The following is a 23,771-nucleotide window of genomic DNA, read 5'->3' on the forward strand; positions in this document are numbered from 1 at the left end:
CTTGTGGCCCCAAAATAGGTTGAAAATAAATTTTGTATTGGATATCTTAATACACAGCATTAGAAAGACAACCTTTAATCACTATAACTAGCTTTTAATACCTAGTGTGTAAATGGTAATCTGTTTTTGACTAAGAATAAATTATGGCAGAGTATTAGGGCAGCTCTTGCTTTACGCTTTTCTTCAAAAAACAAAAAAACCCATTGTAATTGTTTTAGATGAGATGCTTCTCTTCTCAACATTTTTTTAAGAGAAAAACTCAGAGAGAAATATTTCTCTTAAGCAGCCTCGAACCAGATTAATGGATTAAAATGGCACATTTGAATAATTTGACTAAATTTATCTCTATGTGGCTCTTTCATTTTTTGTGTGTTTCTATACTAATCTTTAATATGTTGCTCTGATATGGTTTTCATGTTTCCAAACTGAGCTAAAATGAAAATGACAGATTTTCAGTTATGCAAAAATAGCAATGAAGTGTCAGTAAAAATACATTGTGAACAAAATAATCTTTAGGAAAGACGTGAAATGAGAATAATCTTATAGCATGAAATGGGTCCAATAACAGAAGAATATTCAGGCAATCGTATCAATTTTTTAAATTTCAAAACTGTTTAAAAATTAAGGCACTAAATGTTAAGCTATGTTTCCAGCCTCAGTATACATCCATTAGAATTAAGTAGTATCAATATAGAGTATTTATTGCTATAGATCACAGCATTAGGAGAAGCAAAGGATGGTATAATTATAGCTTGAAATTCTCTACTATAATCATTTAGGAGAAGTTTATAAAACAGACTTATCTTTAATCACAGTTGCCACAATTTAATGTAGTCTCATTGTTTTCCTTTATCAAAAGAGTATGTAATGATAATAATATAAATACATTATAAAAGTAATAGTTTCCCAGCTTAAATTGGTAAGGTTAAGATGGTAAGAGAAGCTTGGATTTTAGAAAGCAGTAATAGCAGGTACACAATGTGTCTATTTTTTAAGCTGACAGAATTGACTAATGGTTCAAAACAATCAAGGAAATCACATCATAAAGCACCATTTTAAAGAGAAGTGCTAAGAATTAACTCTATACTATCATGACATCATCAGATGTTACCAGAATTGTGTACTATATCACGCTATAGATTACAATTGCTGGACTAGAAAATGGAATCTTCGGCAACTCTGCATAACAAATATACTTAATAATCTTAAATAAACTCAAACTTACCTAGATATCTTCTAAGTAATTCACGTGAGAAATGAATTTTTAAAAAATCAGATCATGAAAGCCATTGTTATTTGAAGGAATATGCTCAATATTTTAGATAATTTAAATTATTTAAGAGTCCTTTGCATCTTTTAGTAGCTTTGCCTAAAGTTATAACATTAAAGCATTAAGGTTACATGTAATGAGCTTCTGGTTTGCCCTTATTTCTAGCCCCATATTTTCACAAACTACAAACCAAGATTAGTGCTATATTACAAGGCTAATTAGAGAAAATAAAATTGTGTCACTCCTAGATATGCATGTGATGGTTTTTAACTAGAAAGTGTGTATTCACACACAAACACTCATAGATACCCATCTGGAAGAAACAGTTCATGAAAGGATTAGATAATGGGCAAAGGAAGTCAGTACAAACATTTTCCTTAGAAAGTCAGTTTAAAAAAATTAATTCTCTGCTAAGTCCAACCAACTACAAACAACATACACCTAAAGACTATTAGTAGCAGATTGGTGGTTTTAAATATCATGAGAAAAGTTTATTTAGAAACTTTATAGACAGAAGTAACATCTCTGTGATTACAATCACCATTAACAGAAATTGACCATAGCTTGGAAGCCAATAACTTGATTTAAAAATGCATTGAAAACTAAAGGAGAATCAAATCTCAAACTCCTGTAGGATTATTTACATCAATTTTTACTATAAATAATAATACCAAGGGCTCACTAAAATTATTTCAAGTAGTATTACAGCCAATGCTGACTATCAAAATTTTTTTCCCTTGCTAGCTTTCGGTGTGAAGGAGACATGATTTGATCATTGTTTCATTTCAGTTCTCATATCTTTAAATGCAGGAAAGCCATGTTTGACACTACTGTTGATTTTTCAAGTCACTTCTAAACATAATCTCACTTGAGCCTAACCACAATCCTGACAGGGCAGAGAGAACAGGCACCACTGGTATTCCGCAGGGAAGGAAACTTACTCTAGGGCACAAGGCACTAGCGAGTGAAACTAGAATTTTGGTTGACTCCAGTTCCAGTGTTCTTACTACTACTCACTTTCAGCTGAATACTGCTGGTACAACTCTGTCCCCAACTGAAGGAAAAAGAGTCCTTACTCCTAAAGGGGTAGGGGGTCACTCTCAGCTTCCAGAGTTGTTACCATAACTGGTAGCAACTCTGTAAAAGACGTTCACATTATTCATATACACAGGTCTTTGCTTCCCCTCACACTTAATTCAGTAGCTACAAGCATTTTGGAATTTTTTAAAAAAATAAATATTCTCATCTGAAACAATACTGAAGCCCTTGCATTTCCCTTCCCGTTTATTTTTAAAAATATATACAGAAGAAAAGATTCCCAGTTTGTTTCCCAGATAATCACTAAGGTTCAGATATCACAAAATCAGAGAACCTTTTGTGTCTTAGGACACTGCCAGTGGCTTCACCTGCTAAGAGCTGTACCAAGGTAAGGTTATATGCGGCTGTCCTTCTCCTTCCCCGTGTTTATGCCCTATCTTATTTAGACTATGAATCTACTTGGGAAATATTATGTCAAATTCTATGTTTGAAATACCCCTTGTACAGGATGGCACTTAAATGTAATTTATTCAAAATGGAATCATTTAAATAGATAGGAAGAAAAATAGCAAGCCCTCAGACGATAATAAAGAATAAAGCAAATATGCTGACCAACTGAAGCAAAGCAACAGAGAGATAACAACACACACTCACAAGATTGCTACATTTCAGTTTTTCAATTCAGGATGCTCATAACAGGATAAACACACAGTTATACATCTTGTTTTTTTGCTGGATTCCCAGAAAGTAGAGGGCACACTTGACATTGTGAACTACGCAGAGCAATAAGAATTATAACATCTCATGGCTCATATGACTCCAGCTCCTTGGAATAGCTTGAGGAGGAGGAGGAAAGTGGCGCAAGGAGATGAAAGCAGGGAGCAACAGAGACTCTACGGACCACAGGCGCTTGACCTGGGAATTAGGAATTAGTAGGGTATCCTAGATGGGACAGGTTATTTTACGCCATTGAGATCTACTTGGTGGGCAGCTGGAGATCAGGACAATGCAGTCATCCGCTCCTTGTCCTCCAGAAGCATGATGTTCTGAGTAGTCGGCATGGAAACATTTCAAATAACTCTACAGAATGAAATACCCCTTGAAAATGGAACTTTGGTACACCCTTTCTCTCGGGCTATAAGACAGTCAGTACTACAGGGTATATTTTAGACTGTGAGAGGGCTCAATTTTACCACCTCTCTGGTTAAATTCTGGAGCCTAGTAGTGAATGTTAGTCCTTACTTATCTCTTAATCTTTTCACTCTCCCCACCCCTCAGCCTCCAATCACTGAAGTACAAAAATATTTAAAAAGGATTTGTTCAAAAAACACAACAGAAGTCTTTAGGAGGCCCAGTACAAGGCACTACTTGGGTGTCCCTGGAATAAGACCTTGTACGTACTTACGTATCAGATATTCCAATGAAAATTCTTCTTAAATTCATATCTCAACAAGTAAAAGTCATGTCAGACATTGCCATCACTCGGTTACAAAATTATACATGTTTTACAATGAAGTTTATTGATTGTACGGTTTAATAATCCTTTAAACCATTTTTTTAAACCTATGAATTAAAACCCATCCCCTAAAAAACAACTATTTGAGACAGAAGCAGCTGGATTTACAGTCCTCTTCAAGGCTCCCCCGGCTGGTCCCTTTACTGGGCTTCACATTGGAGGAGGTGGAAAGGACGGGAAAAGGTCCTTAGAAAAGGGTGGCTTTGGCTTGGTGTCCTCTCTGGACTCTGCTGCTTTGATTGACTTCCTATTTTCATTGGGACTGGAAGGTCAAGTGTTCCTGCACAGAAGTTTCTTCTCCATTGCGAATCAGCTGCTTTGGATATGATATGATCACCATGGTATGCTTTACTGACTAGTGAGCCAAATTCAGCTATCCAATTGTCAATTATTGAATGATTCTTTTCACGTGCTTCAGATTATTTTATAGAAATGGTGACATCATCAGTGGTCAACAAGCATTTGTTGTATGACTATTATATGCAAAGAATCTAAGTAAGCATTTGGTTTGAATTCATCACAGTACTGCGCAGCAGAATAGTGTTGAATTCAGGGGACGGATGCTGGTATGAGGCTTGGTTGGGTAACTCACTACCCTAAGGCTTTGGGGACAAATTACTTAACCTGTTTCCTAATCGGGAAAATGGTAATGAATAACAGAACTTACTTCATAGGGTTGTTATAAGAATTGAATGAAAAGTGCACAGCATGACAAATAGTAAATACTCAGTAAATGTTAGCTATTACTATTACTAGTCTTAGTTAAATTGTTATCATCACATTTGATGTGACAAAGAACACAAGATTTTCTAAACAGACTCCCATGGGAGCTGGGAGGGGAGGGTAGTGTATGGGAATCTGCTTACTTGTTGGAATTTTCTCTTCCACGAAAGCAGCTGTCTCTAACCAGCATACGCTAGTGTCATTAATTTTCTCCTTTGAGAGTACCTGTGTGACACTTTCCTTAAACAAGAAGTAAATTGCAGTTCAAGCTACAAAATGGCATCTGCTTTTACTCTAGCAGGAGCGATATTTTTATATTAGAAAGTTGAGGCCAATAAACAGAAAACAGACAAGGGCTGTGCTATATTGCCTCTCCGAGTAAAGGATAACAAAAAAGAAAACTGGAAAAAAAAAAAAAAGAGGAGAGAAACCGAGGGAAACACCTTCCAAAGTCCCAGCATTAAGAAAGGTACTTAAGAGATGGGCTTTGGGAGCAGTTTCTATATTCACACCTTTGCACATATTCAAGTGTTTCGGCTTGCTCAACTTCCAGCCACCTCTCTCAACACCAAAGACCTAAACTGAGCAGTAGTGTGACTAAGGCGACTTTCTGCATTTACGGTTCCTTTCATCTTGGGGACTCAAAGCACTCCAGTCAACATAATCATACAACTTTAAATGAACAGGGAGTAAAAGTTACCAAAAAGGACAAAAGCTAAATTATGATTAGATTTGGCGGCAACTGTGAAACTTCCCACTTACTTGCAGAAATTTTTGATCTGCCCAAGGCAACAGCTAGAATGTTTTCAAGATCAGATGCAGGAAAGGCTTCTCTGATATTACCCAAGTGGAATGCAGGGCAGCAGTGATATGGGACGCCTCACTGCAAAGTGAAAGTAGATCACTTGCCCCAAGGTGCCTGAGGAGGCACTTGTGCCCCTTATTTGAGGTCACAACACTGAACACAAGGAAAGAAAAGAAGGAAATATCTAAGGACAATGTACCACAATTCAGCTTTCTTATTATTCACAATCTCCCTCAATTCTGTTATAACAATAAAACCCAGCCTACTTGTTGATAGTATTACGGGATATACTAACTGTATAAAGGCATTTTCTCTATTAAGTTTACTAGTCAAGCTCTTTTCTTCTTAAATCTTAGGTCTTGAGATATTGTGGGGTGCCAAATCAGTTAATTAACAAATATTTACCGGATCCACACCATATAATGGGTACCATGCTAGCAATAAATGTTTGTGTATAAGTGATGGTAGAACAGATTCTACTAGCAGAAACAAGAAAAAGCCCCTCAAACACAGCATTAACAAAATGTCATTCCATGCTACTGTGATCATATAATTTTTAAAGTATTTATCTCATCATAAAATAGTATACTATCACGGGTTCTAACACATATTCTGGAAGAACTCAACTATAAGGCAGTAGGTGTATAAGAAACTGGCTAAAGCTGAGATGTCTAGAAATCTCTTGTTCCCAATCCAGAGGATAAACTGTGGTGCATTTGAGTATCTATTAAACTTTTATAATAATATTTTAACAATATAGTGCTTGTTTCTCTGTATTTTTGAATACTAAGTATATTACTGATAAATGAGGTCATATTCATCAAATGTTTTTATTTTATATATATAAATATACAGTGTATACACACACACACACTCACACACACAAAGTATTCTTTCAATCTTTGAGTGAAGCTGTGTTTTCCACATCTTGATCATGTTTTGATCTCCACTCTTCACCACCTCTTTGTTTACCATGTGGATTGCTTTTCAATATTCATGAACCTACTAAACTCAAGATAAGTAAAAGTGATCTCTATATGGTGTGTGTCTGTAACTCCAACAAATGAAATACAAATGATCGATTTATCTGAAATTTAGAATTTTACTTAAAAATTCTCACAATGCTTCACTCAGTCTCACTGATGAAGTTCAAGCTCTTAAACAACATGCATATTAGGGTTAATTTTCTTCTAATGGCTGAACTGCAAATCTGAATCCATAATATATAACTCAGTTCTATTTTAAAGTATGACCCTGGATAGTACCAGTTTATGAATGAGTAGCAAGTAGTAGGGTGCAGAAATTACATGAAATTATATAAAAAGTAGAAATCATAAGAACCAAGAGTGAGCCTTTGTACACGTTTAAGAAACATTTGAATGGATGCCCTACTCTTTGTGCAAGGCTATATTCAAAGTGGTTGTGTACTGATAGCAAAAGTGAAACAAAACAAAACATAAAACAAAAATGAAATCCTACATACACAGATTTCACCTACACATGATTGAAAAGTGATTTTTTTTCCCATGGTCCTATAATACTTTACATAATTATCTGTAATTAAATTAGCACACAGTAAAAATAATCAGCTTACAATAAAACAAAGTATTCAAAACACTTGCTGGACTAAACGACATTCTTTTTCCATAAAAGAAAGTGTCATATGCAGCAAAGTGACAAAAATAGAATGGAGTGAGCTGTGTTAAGTGTAAATCCTAAAGCAATGAAAGTCATTTGTATTATCCTTACTTCTTTGAATAAATTCAGATGACAGCCCTATTTCATTTCTTCATTCAGTTTGGAGGCCAGATGGCATTAGAATCATTTACTTCACCTTGTTGTGCTTAATTACTACAATCAACACACTATTTTCCAAATTAATCATAACAAAGTAATTTCATTAGTAACACAGCAGGCTGTTGAATTATTAGCATCATAACAGTTTGCAAACAATTAAACTTTATTTGAACCTTAAAAATTTGCAGAGTGGAACATTATTGTAAGATCTAATGGCAATAGAGTACAAATTCAGTACAGAGCAAATAATCAAGCAAAATGCTATATAAAATATGACTTACAATCACCTTTGAAAAAAATTAGCTCTCTAACTGTTCACAGAAAAACAAATAAAAGCTAAGCAAACATAATGAGACCATAGCAATTAGCGTATTTTCTAACAAGCCATGTTGTTTAAATTCATATTAATGATATTATTATGATCTTGAAGAGTATGTGATATATCGTCAAGGGTATAAAGAAAAGTTTCTCCCTGGTTTGTATACAAATGATTTCATCAAATGAATATAAAGCAGTCATGAATTGAAAGTAACGATTATTTGTCCTGTCACTCCAGTTTTAAGTCTTTTGTTTCCTTTCCTATGTCTCCCACCTACATTCAAGTTTTAAAAGAACAAAGGCCGGAGGAGTTCTGAACAGAAATAACACCTTATTTCTGTACTGTCACTGTTCTTGAGACTATCTGGCTTGGAACTGTTGGTCATCAGTTGGCAAAGGACTCCCTCTCCTGGATTAACTGTAAAAAGAGGCAGAGATCTAAACACTTTCCATCATGGGCGAGTTTGTGCCATGGGGGAGGGGTTTCAAGTGGTTTTGTCTGCAATGAAAAGCTGCTGCCATCTACTGGCCTAGGACTAAAAACTTCTTTTCAGCCCAAAGCACAAACCCAAATCCACAAAGGCTACATTGTCATTGAAAACAACGGCTTTTGCTTCTCAGCTGCTCAAGTTTTGAAAACCAGTCCACTAAATTCGTCTTCGGTTGTCCAACTTTTGCCAAGATGATTTCAATCTATTTCAATGGCACTACGTGAGGAAAAGGTAACAACTGCACAAATGTAATTTCTGAAAACTTTAACTTCACAATGTCTATATATACAAACTTATTTACTCACAATCCCTAAAATCAAATTCCTTTTATTTTTTTTTTACATTTGAGATTGGATGATCATGATATTGAGGGGATAATGGTAAAACAGACCCTCTCAAACACTGCTTATAAACAGTTTTACACAAATAATGGAGATTTTAAAATATTACCAGCTCAGATGCATGGTTAGAATCTTTATAAATCAAAGACATTGAAAAGTTCCAAAAAGATAATACCTGATAAGTAATGATTCAATATTAGGAGTTTATGTGTATTCTAAATAATTAATCAGCAATGTATTTTGACATATGTTAAGGCTATATTGGTATCTCATAGACATTTTAAACACCTCTGATTTCAAATATACATGAAAAGGTAATTATATGATTCTATAAATCTTGCTCAGGCAACACAGAGTATAACTCAAATGTCAGGCTAAAACTACCTTTCTTCTCACCTGTTGGTACCTGCTACCACTGGGATTTCTACACTCTACTCTCCAAACTCTTCTTTTCTTTTCAGTGCTCTGAAGTATATAGAAAAGTCTCAAATCTGCTGTTCTGCAGTGGGACGTACATAGCATAGCAACAAGGCAAGATAAGAGAGTGCTTGGTTATGCCTTTTTACTTTGAGAATACATTGAGATTCTGGTTGTTTCTTTTTCTTTTTTTTTTTTTTTTTTTTTTTTTTTTGAGATGGAGTCTCACTCTGTCGCCCAGGCTGGAGTACAATGGCGCGATCTTGGCTCACTGCAACCTCTGCCTCCTTTGTTCAAGCAATTCTCGTGCCTCGGCCTCCCAAGTAGCTGGAACTACAGGAGCACACTACCACACCTGGCTACTTTTTGGTAGAGACGGGGTTTCACCATGTTGGCCAGGCTGGGAGATTCTTTATACCATTTTGTTAGTGGTAGGATGGAATTTCTTACGAATTTTTTGTTTCATTGAATTCAAACAAAAGTACAGTAGAAAATGTTGCCAGGCCCATCATCGCACCAGGATATTTGTATGGTAAAATGCTTTGCATGAGTCATACTTCTGGTATGTACTTGTGTTGCAGGTGACAGCACACTGCCATTTGCAACTCCATCATTTTTTCTTTCCTGTGGCTATAGGAAGTAAATGTGTGAAAATAAGTAATAACAATAAAGTTACCTACAAAGCTCGAACATTCTTTAGCATTCTTTGTTTAGCAACCACATTATTTAGCATCAACCAAAAAAACTTGCATGATACATTAAATTTAAAATGCTATGAAATTATATACTACACTCTAAAAATAATTGATTTCCAATGATTAAGAAACATTACAACTCACACCAGAAGTAGCAATAGTAGCCTACTATACTATAGTAGACTACATGGTATGTATAAAATAGTGATGAATTCTTCACACAAATCAAATGGGTAAATAAAAACTATAATTATTTCTTTGCAAAATAGCAACAGGTATAACTTTACTGGTTGCATCTAATTTACATTAATACCCTTCATTTAATTTCACATCAGAGGACTATTTTAATGAGCGACTGCATAAAATAACAGTTAAAGACAAGTAATGTTTAACAAAACAAGGAGAGGTTAGGAGCTGTCACCCATGCTTTCATGACACTTCTAGATCCAAAGCATTTGCAGACAAGCAGAAGAATTTTCCTTTTCTGCAGAAGAAAGGGAAAGCTGCATTTTAATTTTTGATTCAGTTGAAACTTGATTTTTCCTGCTTAAAAAAATTACACTTTTAGTCAAGGAAAAATGTATTTTTACTCAACATTTTGTCAATTCAACTCTTCAGAAAGGCCATAAAAGTGGTATTTTACTGAAAAGGAGGAAGTTTGGGAAAACAGCTGGTTACTATCAAAGGAACTTTCTCTAAATAATCTATTCATTTCCAAAGTAAATTCCATGAAGTTTTTATTTTAAAAATTCTTATTTTAAAAATTAAACCAGATCAAATAAAACAAAAAAGATTTGGGGGCACAATCTTTGTGTTATCAGAAAACTCTAAAGACTTTTAAAAAGGCAAAGACTCATAACGAAGAGACCAAGAGAACATATGAGCTATTACAGAATATTGGATTAAAATGTACTTACCCAGGACTCTCAAATATCATACATCTCCATTATGTAGGCTTTAGGCACCAAGCCAATGGCTCCCTTCATTTCTCCTACCCACCAGCCGTATCTATTGTATTCCTAATTGAAAACAATATGCAATATTAACCTTTAGACTGGTGTAAGTACAATGTCGTTTGTATGCAACTTCTTAGAAACGTTATTTCTATTTATAAAGTTAAAAGAACTTGAGCTGCAAAGGTAAACATTTTCATCTTTTTGTTTCTGGACACTTTAAAATGCTGTTAGGCAACGATTTAAATTAAGGTATAACACAAAGCCTGTTTATTACTGGGCACAGAAACAATCACTCATGAAAACCTAGAAAATGAAACTACCTCAGGAAGCCTTCTCTTGGGGACACCCTCTCTCCACAAAGCCTGGGGACACTTTTAGAGGCTATAGAAGGTTAAAGCCAGGATCCTTAAGCTATTATATTTGCCTTCAAGAAGCTTATCATCTAGCAAGGATAATTTTTTTTTTAACAATAAACTACTTATTTCTTAAACTTATATGACCTAAAATGATTTAGAATGTTGACAGAGGTCTGCCCCTTCTCAAGAAAATCTAATATACACACTTTAACAGATAAATTAGAGAATAAGGAAACACTAATAATACCAAAAAAAATGCTTAAAAAATAATTCACAAACAGGTTCCTTTAAAATAGTTTCCCTAAGGCATTTATTATTCCTTTATTATTGACCATAAACTACCTTAGATAAAGGATAGGTAGAAGGAATTTAAAGGTCAAGATCAATAGGAAATAAAAGTATCGCAAGTTATAAAGGCAAAATATTAATCTAGCTCTAAAACAGAGTGGTTGATGAGTCACCTCTGCATTTACTTTGCAACCTGAGATAAAAAAACCTATGCCTCCTTTTCTCCCACTTTTTCCTCCTTTGACAGATACACCACTGCTGTAGGCATTGTGAATACTCCATAACTGGTCTCATATGTCTGCCAGATTGACTAATGTATTTTTATCTCAAATTTATTTATGTGTAGTGAGATACAAACAAAGTAAAGTGAATTACAAGTTTCAAGAATAATATCTTCCAAAAGCAATACCCTTCACAAGCACTGTAGTGCTCAAATTTAATTTTTCATATAAGATAAATTTTTAACATCAATCCCAAAAGTAATTTAACAGGTTATGATTTTCCAGCATCTGAGTCATAGATAAATGTGCATATGTATATTGAGTTATATGTGGGGAGGGAATGTTAATACTAGTACAGACTTAACATTTGTATTGATTAGTATGCTATTGACCATCAGAAAGGAAAATTATGCAATTCTTTAATAGAAATGTAGCATTACATTAGCGTGTATGTATTGATATGTAGTCTATCGACAGAGAGATTATAGGATAAAATCCATAGGCACTTTTTCAAACAGTGGGCAGTATCAGGATTAGGTTTATTGGAAGAACAAAGTGGAGGGGGAGAGGGGAGAAAAGACCACTCCTGCAATTGTTATTCTATTGAGGGCACAGTTCTGGCTTGTGAGGCAGTAAACTCAAGATTTTAAGTTTTAAACTTTTAAAGTTCACTGATAGTGTGAACTCACTGGACAACTAAGCAACGAGGATACTCTGATGCCCAGAACCCAATGATGGCTATAATCTATGCAGGAATATTTATCAGAAGAAAATACTAACTTACTGAAAGTCATGACTAGCAACCATTATATCTTAATAGGTACCTCATAAAACTGCTCTTTTCTATTTTTAAGGCAATGAATACAATTAGAGCCTAATGCTTAAAAAACACACCGTACTTAACAGTTTCACAGCCTACTGTAAGATTTCAAAATGGATAATTGACAGGGTAGGTCTGAGTGTTAAAGCTCTTACTCAATGCTAATGTAAGATTTTTAAACTGATTATTTGGAATGAGAAAATGAACTAGCCCCCTGCTCCCCAATGACAGACATAGAAAACATTCAATGAGAGGACATGTTATTGGCTTACACTTGCTTCCAGAGAATGGCCCTCAATCTGGGGGTCAATGCTTCAATTCAAATTACAAGCCAGAAAGTTATTACTTTATAATATTCTACTTTGGTCATAGTCTGTGCTATCAACTAAAGGCATGTTATCATTTTCAAAAAGCTACTCACACCCAAATTTAAGAAATTAGTTCCCAAGAAATCACATCAACAAGGGCAGACTTCACAGTCGAGAGAATTCTGTGCTATGGTAGAATAGTAAGATTTATTAACTAGAAAGCATAGTGGTAAACAGCAGGGAGGAGCTTAATCAACTATGAACAAATCCCTTAAAAGTAACACTCTAGGGAGAAAAAAGGTTTAGACTAAAATAGTCTTAAATGCTTCACTTAATTTAAAATAATTGAAAAACACAGGAAATATACACTTCATAAAAATACTCTAAAATATCAGATTTAAATCAGAAAAGGTAAAACTAAAAACCAGAATATTTATTACCTTATATTTGTAAAGAATTGCAAATTATATTCCTGTTTGGAATTAATGCATTATGATCAAATATAGTGAGGTAAAAATACTGGAGGCAAATTTATGGGTTTACACTGCAGCCATTAGAGTATGTTGACAAGACTGCAAACACAGGAGCTTTTTACGTTTATCATTATCATTCTCTGTATGAGCCTCCTGAGCAACATGAATCCCAATTAAACCATTTGCTGCCTATAAATTGGAACGAAAACGCTTCTTGGAGTACAGTATTCTAAACTTTGGCCTGAACATTCAATATCATACAAGGTTTCCTTCTGAAAAAGAAAATCTGCCTGTCTTTGCCTTTTCTCTTTTCCGCCCCCAAACAAATGTGATTATGAATGATATATTACTTACAGTGGAAAATAATGCAACTGATACAATGTTGTTTTCCAGTCCACAAACTAATTATAGTATTGTTCTATAAAGTCACAGGTGCATCATTTAAAAAACAAAAAGGAAAACTCTCAAATTTTATCTTCTTAGCAAACAAAAAATAAAAAGACAAACCATACCAGGCTGTTGTCTAAATCTTTGAAAGGTTAGGAAGCATCATGTAATCTTTATGGAACACAGGGTCTCAGGTACAAGGAGGTCTGCCATCTGGTATCCTTCACCTATTCAGCTCTTAACATCAACTGAAATGCTAACATAGGCAAGTGACTGTACTTCAGCAGGACTGATAAAATAATGAAGAGTCCTTTAATCTACAGGAAACCATTCTAGTCAATTTATAAGAAATATTGCATCCCTTTGTAGGACGTGTAATTATTTTCTATTAATCATGTGCTATAAAGCTACATTATGCGGTTATTCTGTTATCACTAGAAAGAGGCCTGCAGTCAGCTTCTGACAATGTTAGGTAATTACTAACACAAAGCTGCTTTCTCCTCCCGCAGTAACGCTATCAAGATCCAGAGGTGTAGTGATGCTTATTGTATAAAAACAGTACTCAAAAGAAATTCAGTATCTGAAAAATGGATGGCTTCAAGGCAAAATGTAGTATGGCAATCAAAGAAGCAAACAAAAGCCAAACTTGCCCAGTAATCTGAGAAAATAATCGTAAGGCGGTAGTGAATGCTTATGATCTAACTCCCATGTTTTCAATTTTCATACCATTATAATCATTTTGTTTGTTTTATTTTGTAGTTGAAATTTTAGGCCCCCATTAATATTTATTGAGCAGTAAGAGTGACTGGGTAAGAAGGCAGGAAGAAGGACTAGTTATTATAAAGTGAAACAGAGACTTTATCCAACATAATAGTAGTATTTACTCATTAACTAAATCTTCTTTCTCTGCTGGAATATTATTTTACACTTAAATAAGGCCCCAACATTTACTGAAATCTTTTTCCACCATGACTGTCATTTATCGAGTATGTTAATCCACTTTCTGCCAATGATATGGTAAAAGAATGCTGACTTAACAGCAACCTAAAACATTAATAAGATTTAATAATGTACTAACCCTTTCAGAAATTAGTTACCGATGTATTTGAAAGCAACAGGTGTTTGCAATGTTAAAAAAATTTTGTGTCCTTTTTCCAAACATGTATCTGTGCTTCAAAACACACCAGCCTTTTGTGAAAATGAAAGTAATTTTATTCACAAAATATAAAATACAGCAAGTTTAAGAACCAATGGACTTGACTGTTGTTTTCCAAGTATTCTTCATTGTGATATCTTTATTCATAAACACTGTAGTACTATGAAGACTAGATACCTATTTAAAGTGTATAAATACTTTCATCAAGGCTACCTCTTTAGTCTCTTTTTTATTAACTCTGATTAGAAACTTTGTAAGAATCCTCTCATTTCTCATACATCCATCGTTTCAAAAGGTTATCTTTAAAATGCACAACAGGAACTGCACAACCTCAGTGTTTTATTATTACTATCTACACATTAACTACCTGAATCTTAGATTCCTAACTTGTTAAATGAGGAAACTGGCACAATCTTTAAGGACCTCCATGATGTTTGAGCACCACCATTCAGGAACCTGACTAAAGACACTAAGTTCCCTAGTGGTACTGTTTTTCCTCCTTGCATTGTATACTCCATTTTCAAAGCAAGAGAGACAAAGGCAAGGAAGCTGACGGTAAGAATTTAATTCTCATAACAAATTTTAGTTTATATCCCTGAGTCATGATATATTTAATTCCATTTTCTACAAAGTCGACAGTTACAATACCATAGAGTAAAAACTGACATTCAGGCTGATGATTCGCAGATAATGTTAGGCAAAGAAGATCATGTCATGCTCAGTAGAGAGTGACTTTGGTATACAGTGTACAGTATTTTACCCACCGATACATGACTCTATTAACTGTTCTCAGGTTCACCCATTCCACTTTATTCTCACTGGCACCACTAATTCAGGCCTTCATCACCTTGCCCTGGATTACTGCATTATCAATGCTGCCTCTCTGTTCTTTCCAGGAACTCTTTTCATCAGTTTACCCTGCTGCTCAAGAACTTATACTAACTCTCCACTGCATTAACTATAGACTTTAGCTTGTTTCCACCCTGCTAGCAACCTTTACCTGTCACTGTTCTAGCCGGCACAGTACAACCTTCTGCACTACACTCATTCTACCTCTGTATGTAGTGCTCGCTTCCCAGAGACATCTCCTCTCCCTCAGTCAAATCCTGTCCAATGACTAAGACCTGACTCAAGTTACTCAGTTGTCATGAAATTTTCTCTGAATTAGCTAATCCACATTTATATCTCTCATTTCAAGCCAAGCATTTATTCCTCAGTAGATTTTATGTACATTAGTTTTATTCCTTCAACTAAAATAAAGTACAAACTCATTAAGATCAGGGGAAGGACGTGCACTTAACTGTATGCCTCCCATTGCAGGACATATAAAAGATGTTCCATAAATACGTACTGGATGATGAAATAGACTAAGTCTTCATTTTGGATGATGCACCAGTTGACTATCCTAAATATTTTCTTAAGAAATGTAATTTCCAATAGTAATATATTTTCTTTTGTGTATATTAGACATAGTTAAAGAATTGTAGTAGTGACTAAACAAGCATTTGTTCTGAAGCATTTACGTGTAGCTGAGTGGGCGATCTGAAGGAGCATGCTGTTCCCACCTGTGGCCAGCTGTTGCCACCATGTTTTCAAATGCACTACATGGGATATGCCTTGTCTAAAAAGCTTAAATCCCATGTTCAGAAAGGTATTTGTCCACATTGGAACAGGGACCAACTAATTCCAGTTCTTGGAAAAAAATGAATTCAGTTTAATTTACTTGTAAGCACTGAAAGAAGTTAAGACAGAATTCTGCAAAGGCAAAAAATAGTATGACGGGTAGAATGGAAAATCTCCTGGTTTTTTTCAGCTCCCTCTTCTTATCTTCTCAGAAGATACAGAGTCTCATCCTAGCTCTGTTGCTATCTAGCTTTGTGACCTTGGGCGATCCCAAAGTATCTTCAGGGATGATTTTTTGGTCTATATTCTTCATTGAGACTCTACAACAGTGCAGTTATGTACTTAATATAAATCAATAAGCCTAATTATTATATATTTGGACCTTCACAGAATTACCTTTATAAAATCCTTTATTATATTTACTATGAAAAGTTTTTGCTGGGGCCAATACCTGCTACTTATGCACTTATTTATATAAAGTTGTTGAGGTCAGATATTCAGGGCAGATTCTAGAAATTCATGTGATAACATTTAAGTAGCCAGTGTTGGGAAAAGCCAACATCCTTCCTTTACGATTGAAAGAAATTACTACCTCCCATCTCTCCCTTTTTTGGTTTGGCTGCCAAGAAGTTCAGGGCCAAGGTGGAAGTACAGCCGCAGAAACACCATTGTCTTTTGATGTTTCTATAGGAGTGGTCCATTTTTCCTTTGGGCTTTTATTTCTTTTTCCCCTATTATGTTGAGCCTCGATTTATTTATCTATAAGTGAAGGGTTAGCACTAAGGTCCCCCTCACTCTATGATCCTATCATTCTAGGTTCTTTTAAGAAGTCAGGATTATTTCCTGTTGTTAACTGTATTTTGGTAAACGCATAGTAAACATCTACCTGCCATACTGTTAACATATTGGGATACAAAAATACTTAAGACACAGTGTCTACCTCAAGAAGTTCAAAGTTTAAACAGAAAGCCAGAGAAACAGGTAATCATCATATTGAATGTTAGGTAAGAGGGGAAAAAATGTGTAAAAAGAGAAGCAACTAATCCTACAGCAGGATCTGAGAGGCTTTACATAGAAAGTGACAGCTGCGCTGAGACTCCAGAAGGAATAATGAAAGGAGCAATACATGGAAGGCATGAAGGCCTGCAGAGATAAAAGAATGTGCTGTGTTCAGGGAAGAGTAAGTAGCTGAGAGTGCGGTTAACACAAAAGGTACAGGAGAAGATAAGGGAAAAGTGGTGTAAGTTGCTATAGAAAAACTAACTTGGAAACATCAGGTTGATTTGGTTTCTCACAGGGTTTCTCTGGCTGCCTACCATTCTCCAAGGTAAGGAAAGAGAAGTGATTCTGGCCAGGCGTGGTGGCTCATTCCTGTAATCCCCGCACTTTGGGAGGCCGAGGCAGGAGGATCACCTAAAGTCAGGAGTTCGAGACCCAGCCTGGCCAACATGGTGAAACCCCATCTCTACTAAAAACACAAAAAATTAGCCGGGCATGGTGGCAAGAGCCTGTAATCCCAGCTACTTGGGAGGCTGAGGCAGAAGAATCGCTTGAACCCAGGAGGCAGAGGTTGCAGTGAGCCAAGATTGCACCACTGCACTCCAGCCTAGGTGACAGAGCGAGACTCTGTCTCAAAAAAAAAAAAAAAGAAGTGATACGGAATCAATGATGTCTATTGGCTCTATGCTCTCCTTTCATCAATACGGCCATCCACCCCTTTCCATAGCACAGCTGTTCTTCTGGGGTTTATATGTAATAGACACAGAAAATATGCATTCATATTTGTTAAATGAATAAACTCCATTCATACATAAAGTTCCAGTTCAAGTTCCATTTCCTATGAATCTTTCCTTACTTACTTACTCCAGTATTTACTGACTTCCCTTTTTTCTGGGATTCTCCAGGACTACAACACTGATACCCTACATTGTGTTTTATTGCTATTATCTATTTTATGCATTGGTCTTTTCTTCGACTTAATTGCAGTCTCCTTGAATAACAGTTTGTGGCTTTTCTGGATCCTGCTCAAAATAGTACTTTGCATGAGTGTTCACCAAATATTTGATTAGAAAATGAAATAATTTTGACCATCTATACAAGATTTAATTATGTAAAAGATACTGTCAATAACATGGTTCGCTGTTTAGAACTGGGATGTGATAATTACAATTAACCTCTGATATAGAAAAGAAGTTAAAGTCCTAATCAAGTCCCACTTAAGTGTAGCAAAGTAGAAAGAGAAAAGGCTTTAGGGTCAGACCTGTATTGATACCTGGAGAAGGCACTTAATAGCTGCGTATCCTCAGATAATTTCCATAATAACCTTACTGGGCATCAGTTTCCTCATCTGTAAAATTATAACATCATCTATTTCACAGGGTTATTATATTAATTATATGTGTGAAAGCATATTAAGTACCTAGAACAGGACATTGTAAATGCTCAATAAACACTTTTTCATTCCCTCTTCCCATCCCTGCCCACTAATTGGTATAGCAAAGTATTATGGCAACAACAAAAAAACAGAGTACTTTGGGATGCACTATAAGGCAATCTGATTTTTATGAGCAGGTCTCCACTCTGTTCTTTCAAAAATAATCTTATCTTCCAAAGAGAACAAGTATTTGAGGAATATAACATTTTATTTATTACAATTTTAACTGGTTGTTCCTTTTTTTTTTTTTTTTTTTTTGAGATGGAGTCATGCTCTGTCACCCAGGCTGGAGTGCGGTGGTGTGATCTCAGCTCACTGCAACCTCTACTTCCCGGGTTTAAGTGATTCTCCTGCCTCCGCTTCCCAAGTAGCTGGGACTACAGGTGCGCGCCATCACACCCAGCTAATTTTTCTATTTTTAGTAGAGACAGGGTTTCACCATGTTGGCCAGGTTGGTCTCGAGCTCCTGACTTCAAGTGATCCTCCCGCCTCGGCCTCCCAAAGTGCTGGGATTACAGGAGTGAGCCAAAACACGTGGTATGCTGGTTGTTCCTTGATAGCTGAATACTCAGTGATGAACATCTGTCACTTATCTATAATTTACTAAATATCGACCCAAACTTTTCTTAATCAGTAGTCTAGTCTCTATGCTGAATGATTTCCCTGGAATATCTAGCTCCATGTTCTAAAGGGATGAGGAAGAAGACATCTCAAAAGAGTGAAAGTATGCCATACACACTGAGGGAGTTCCTGATTTTCAAGGCTGAAATCATGAATTGTTCAACTGAGAATTTAAAAAAAACATATCAACATAGTGCTTTTCTTTAAGGTTTTGTTTTGCTGCTGCCAAACTCTTGGTTATTCATGCTGAAGTAAATGACATAGGCCTTGCAGGTGGGCTCCTTTCCAAAGCAGCCCTCTCCACTGCCACCTCTGCTCACCTTGCCTCCCTGACACTGCCTTCTGGCTTTTCCTGTACCTCTCAGGCCATTGCAAGGGCTGAAGCTGCCAGCCTGCCTCCTATAAGTCCTTTTGCTTTCATCTGCCAACATTTTTCTGGAATGTTTCCTCCAATTTATGTAAGAGAAAGTAGGGAAGTACTTAAGCATGTTGTTCACAAATAGATAACATGAGGAGTCCTATGAGTAGAACTAGAACATTTTCTGACATGGTGGTGTGTCCATAAACTGCTTTTCACTACTAGGAGGAGACGGGTACTAAATAGGAGGTTGGCCTGGTTAATGTTTCCACTGTGCCCTAGACCATACATCCATACTGACAACATACAAACTAAATGTCATCAGACCAAACAAATGCAAGCACGAATACAAACACTACTTCTTATCAAAAGGCTATAAAATATAACATTTTGGAGCTAGCTTAGTGTCAACAATGCATGTCCCATATTCAGATGTCCTAGTTACTCTGCAGCAGTTGGCCATGCTATTTGTGGCATACTGGGTCATATGGTTACAAATGAAAAACTAAGACAGCTAAAAAGTAACTTATTTCCCTCTGCCAGTAGAGCGCAACAAGACTTGCATTTATTAGCATAGGTCTGAAGCCAAGAAAAGCCACAGTAATTTAATCTTTACATTCTTACAATGAGAAGCAAATGGTCAATGACAGTCACAATTCACCAATCACTGGAAAAAGTCAACCAGATATAAAAGGAGGTACAGCTTGAAACTCCAACCAATATACACCAAAAAGTACCCTTTTATTGTACATTGGTGACCACAGTCTTCACCTACATTTCCTGTGTTTGACTTAATAAAAAGTTTCTCAAAGGCTGCCGAGCTAGTCGCATATGCCCTAGACTAGATAAAATATTCCAGAATTCTTAACTCTCATTTTTCTTTTAATATCATAGTGTGCCTCTTTTCTGAAGTGCAGCTTGCCTGTTATTAAATCTCTAAAAATAATTTATTGCTTTAAAAGTAAGTATAAGAATGTGGTTAGCAATTTATTGATGAGTACAGATTGAAAGATAAACTAACAGAGGACAGAAATCCAGAAGAGCAAGATAGAATAACATAACCAAAAAGGCATTTGGGACCTCGGAATATACCTATTGCTATATAATCTGGATGCTGCTATTAAAATGATAAAATTTCAGAAACATGCTTCTAGGAAAATACTATTAGCTATAATATTATGTTCCTGTTTTATTTAGTGGTAGTAAAAATGAAATGAAAACTAATAAAAATAGTTAGCATTATTTTAAACAACCCAATTTCTTAAGGAAATACAGGTTTTCTATCTCAAATATGATTTCCCCCTATCAAATGAATCTGAAACCAATTGTTAATTCATTAACAACGCAACTGTCATTAAAATCACAAATTCTGCTTTCATCAGTCTTTATAAATTTGCTCCATTTTTTAAGAGAAAAAAGAGATTTCCAAATCTCTATTGAACTACTGAAGCTTTTAATTTTAACACATAAAAAAATAGCAGCAACCCTATGTGAATAGAAATATAAAGCAAAAAGTTACTGGCTTGCCTTTTAAGGCAGGCGGTGTTTAGATTTATTATTAGTGAGGTTCAAAGGTGAAACCTAAGAAAATGCTGGACACTTTGAAGGAGGGGCTATCTCAGCCGGGGTCACATGATAGCTGCTAATTGGAAAATGTTAAAAAGGGAAGGGGAAAGGGCACAGTATCTGCCTACTTTTCTTTTTTTATTGCAACATTTGATTTGCACCGGAAGAAAAATAAAAAATAAAGGCTACGATTTGTATAACTTTCAAAAGAGATCTAAAATAAATAAATTACCCCCAGGTTGACTGAGCACAGCTAACATTCCATCGAGGCTTTCTTGCAAAACAGAAGACAATATATTGAATTTTCAAATAAAACTATATTTCTATAGTGATTTTTAAGTGAAAACAACCTAATCCCCAAGCTAGTTAAATGTTTTTCTGCCATTACATTTACAAAATTAAAACATTTGCCGGGCGCAGTGGCTCATGCCTGTAATCCCAGCACTTTGGGAGGCCAAGGCGGGCAGATCACCTGAGGTCTGGAGTTTCAGACTAGCCTGACCAAAATAGTGAAACCCCATCTCTACTAAAAATGCAAAAATTAGCTGAGTGTGGTGGCACACGCCTGTAATACCAGCTACTTGGGAGGCTGAGGCAGGAGAATCGCTTAAACCTGGGAGGCAAGGGTTGCAGCGAGTCGAGATTGTGCCATTGCACTCCAGCCTGGGCGACAGAGTGAGACTCCATCTCAAACAAACAAATAAACAAACAAACAAAAAAAACAAAATTAAAACACTCTTCATTATAATGCATAGGATTTTATTTCTTGTCTTTTCTAAATGTTAATTTATATTGAAAGTATGCATCTTTTCTTAAACTATTTTGTGTTGCCTTTTTAAAGAATATTTTCAGAATTGACACACTTCTAGAGGAGAAATCAAACAGTGATAATTTGGTATTTCAAATTATAAATGAGTCCATTACTAAAAGAAAGCTGCATATCTTTAAAATCTTTTAAATTGTCTTATTATTAATAGACAAGTCATGGCATTAATTTCTTTACAAAGTACACATTTTCTATATCTCTACAAATACTATTTCAGAATCCTTAAAATGTATTCTTCTTTATATATACAATTTCTATATTTAATTCAGAATGATGAACAAAGTTTTTCATGACTAATGCTAATAATTTATTGACATGAAATAGGAAAGTAATAATCCATAGCTGGATTTAAAGTTGAATTTATGACACCATTTTGATTGTGTACAATAGCTGCAATTACCTGCACCACTCATTCTGAGCCACTAGATGGTGTGAAAAAATAAACTGAAAGGTAAAATTGCATCCCATCATCACAAAATCTAAATATAACTCTGAGAAACTCAATTAAACACATTGCGAGGCATCTAAAAACGCTAGTGATTTCTATACTAATTGTACTTAATTTGTAATAATATCAAGCATTCAAAATTGCAGTTATTCACATATTAAATGAATTTATGGTATTAACTTACAGTCTGAGTTTGCCAAAGTTTTGATAAAACTGGAAGGCCAAGTCAATAAAGACTACTAGAAAGTCTCAAGAGATTCCTAGCTGAATCTGTCTGATGGAAGGTGGGGAAGTAAGTCTTCACAAACATATACTCAACCCAAAGCAACCTGTCTACTCGCAGCCAAGATACCCATCAATAGCCCAGAATATGTCCAAATCTCATCAAGAGAAAGCTAAATGTCCTCTCCTTTTTACCCTCACCAAGATTTACCAGGTTGGTTCCACTAGGTCCACAGCTGGGTAACGATGAACACTGAACCTTATTCAGCCAAAGGTAATAATGTGCTGGCTAACACGGTCTTCTTTCTTGGCTCTTTTTTCAACCACCAAAATGAACCCTGGGTAGATTACTCATCTCTAGAAGGCCCTTAATAAATATGATCATGATGGTGAAACTTCAAGCCTTGCAAAACACTGGCAGAGAAAGTACTTTTGATCAGCTCTCTCCCAAATAATAGCATTTAAAAATGTTAAATGGAAGTAAGTGCTTTCCATGGGCTGGAACACCTTTAACCTTTGTTCTCCAATCAGTCTTCACAAATAAAATTAGTTTACACAAAATAGGAACTGCCTCCTTCGGAATCCTAAAAGTATGATACACACCTATGATTATACTTTTAATTTCATGTTAACCAAACATTTTTTCCTGAGGCAACAGTAGAAATAACAGTGTGAAATAAGCAACCTATGGTTGCTTGTTTCACAGCCAGTTCTGGAAGCTGGTGCTCTACCTAGGCTTTCAGCAACAAAGACAACCTGATTCAAAAAGAAGGTTTTACACATAGATCCACATGGGCTTTATAAATTTCATATTTACAAAAGGAGTATAATGGCTATATGCCACTCACTCCTATAATCTGAACTTGCAAGTGCAATCTAATCAACGTTTTAGTTTTATACACAATTGCAGCTAAATTGGTTTTAAAAAGACTGTGAGCTATATAAATTTAGGAATGATTCCAAGAAAGTTTCTTGACAGGAGCTGAAACTAATCAGTTTGACTTCTTTATTAAGTAATTAACTCAAAAAGCTGTCATCCTAACTCAGGACAATTTAATGCTCAATAACAGACTTAATCAAGAGTTGTGACATAACTATCTATAGCGTCCAAGAACCTAAAACATCTTTCTGGAACAACAGTAACAAAATCCCATGCTAATGAGCAGAAGACTGAGAGAAATAAAGTAACCAGCCTTAGCTTTGGGCACCCTAAGTAGCAATTATCCCAGTTGGCTTTATTTATTTTATCACAGTTGTCAGAATGGGTCCTGGCACACTGCAGGTGCTTTATGATGGA

At 35.5% G+C, this 23,771-nt stretch overlaps 1 protein-coding gene across 3 annotated transcripts in view; it reads right to left on the reverse strand.

Moving 5' to 3' along the window:
- Positions 1 to 7,290: 7,290 nt before the first annotated feature.
- SKAP2 (src kinase associated phosphoprotein 2) overlaps positions 7,291 to 23,771 on the reverse strand; it is a 336,690-nt gene continuing 320,209 nt past the window's right edge. For all 3 annotated transcript variants that reach the window (XM_011938574.1, XM_011938573.1, XM_011938572.1), the window contains 2 exons: positions 10,329 to 10,430; positions 7,291 to 9,895 (listed from right to left, as the gene is read on the reverse strand). In XM_011938574.1, coding sequence (XP_011793964.1) covers positions 10,338 to 10,430 — 93 coding nt within the window. In that variant the 3' untranslated portion in view covers positions 7,291 to 9,895; positions 10,329 to 10,337. The remainder of the gene's footprint in view (positions 9,896 to 10,328; positions 10,431 to 23,771) is intronic.

This window comes from Colobus angolensis, unplaced genomic scaffold (genome assembly GCF_000951035.1).
Source record: "Colobus angolensis palliatus isolate OR3802 unplaced genomic scaffold, Cang.pa_1.0 Scaffold175, whole genome shotgun sequence".
In the NCBI taxonomy this organism is placed as follows: Eukaryota; Metazoa; Chordata; class Mammalia; order Primates; family Cercopithecidae; genus Colobus; species Colobus angolensis.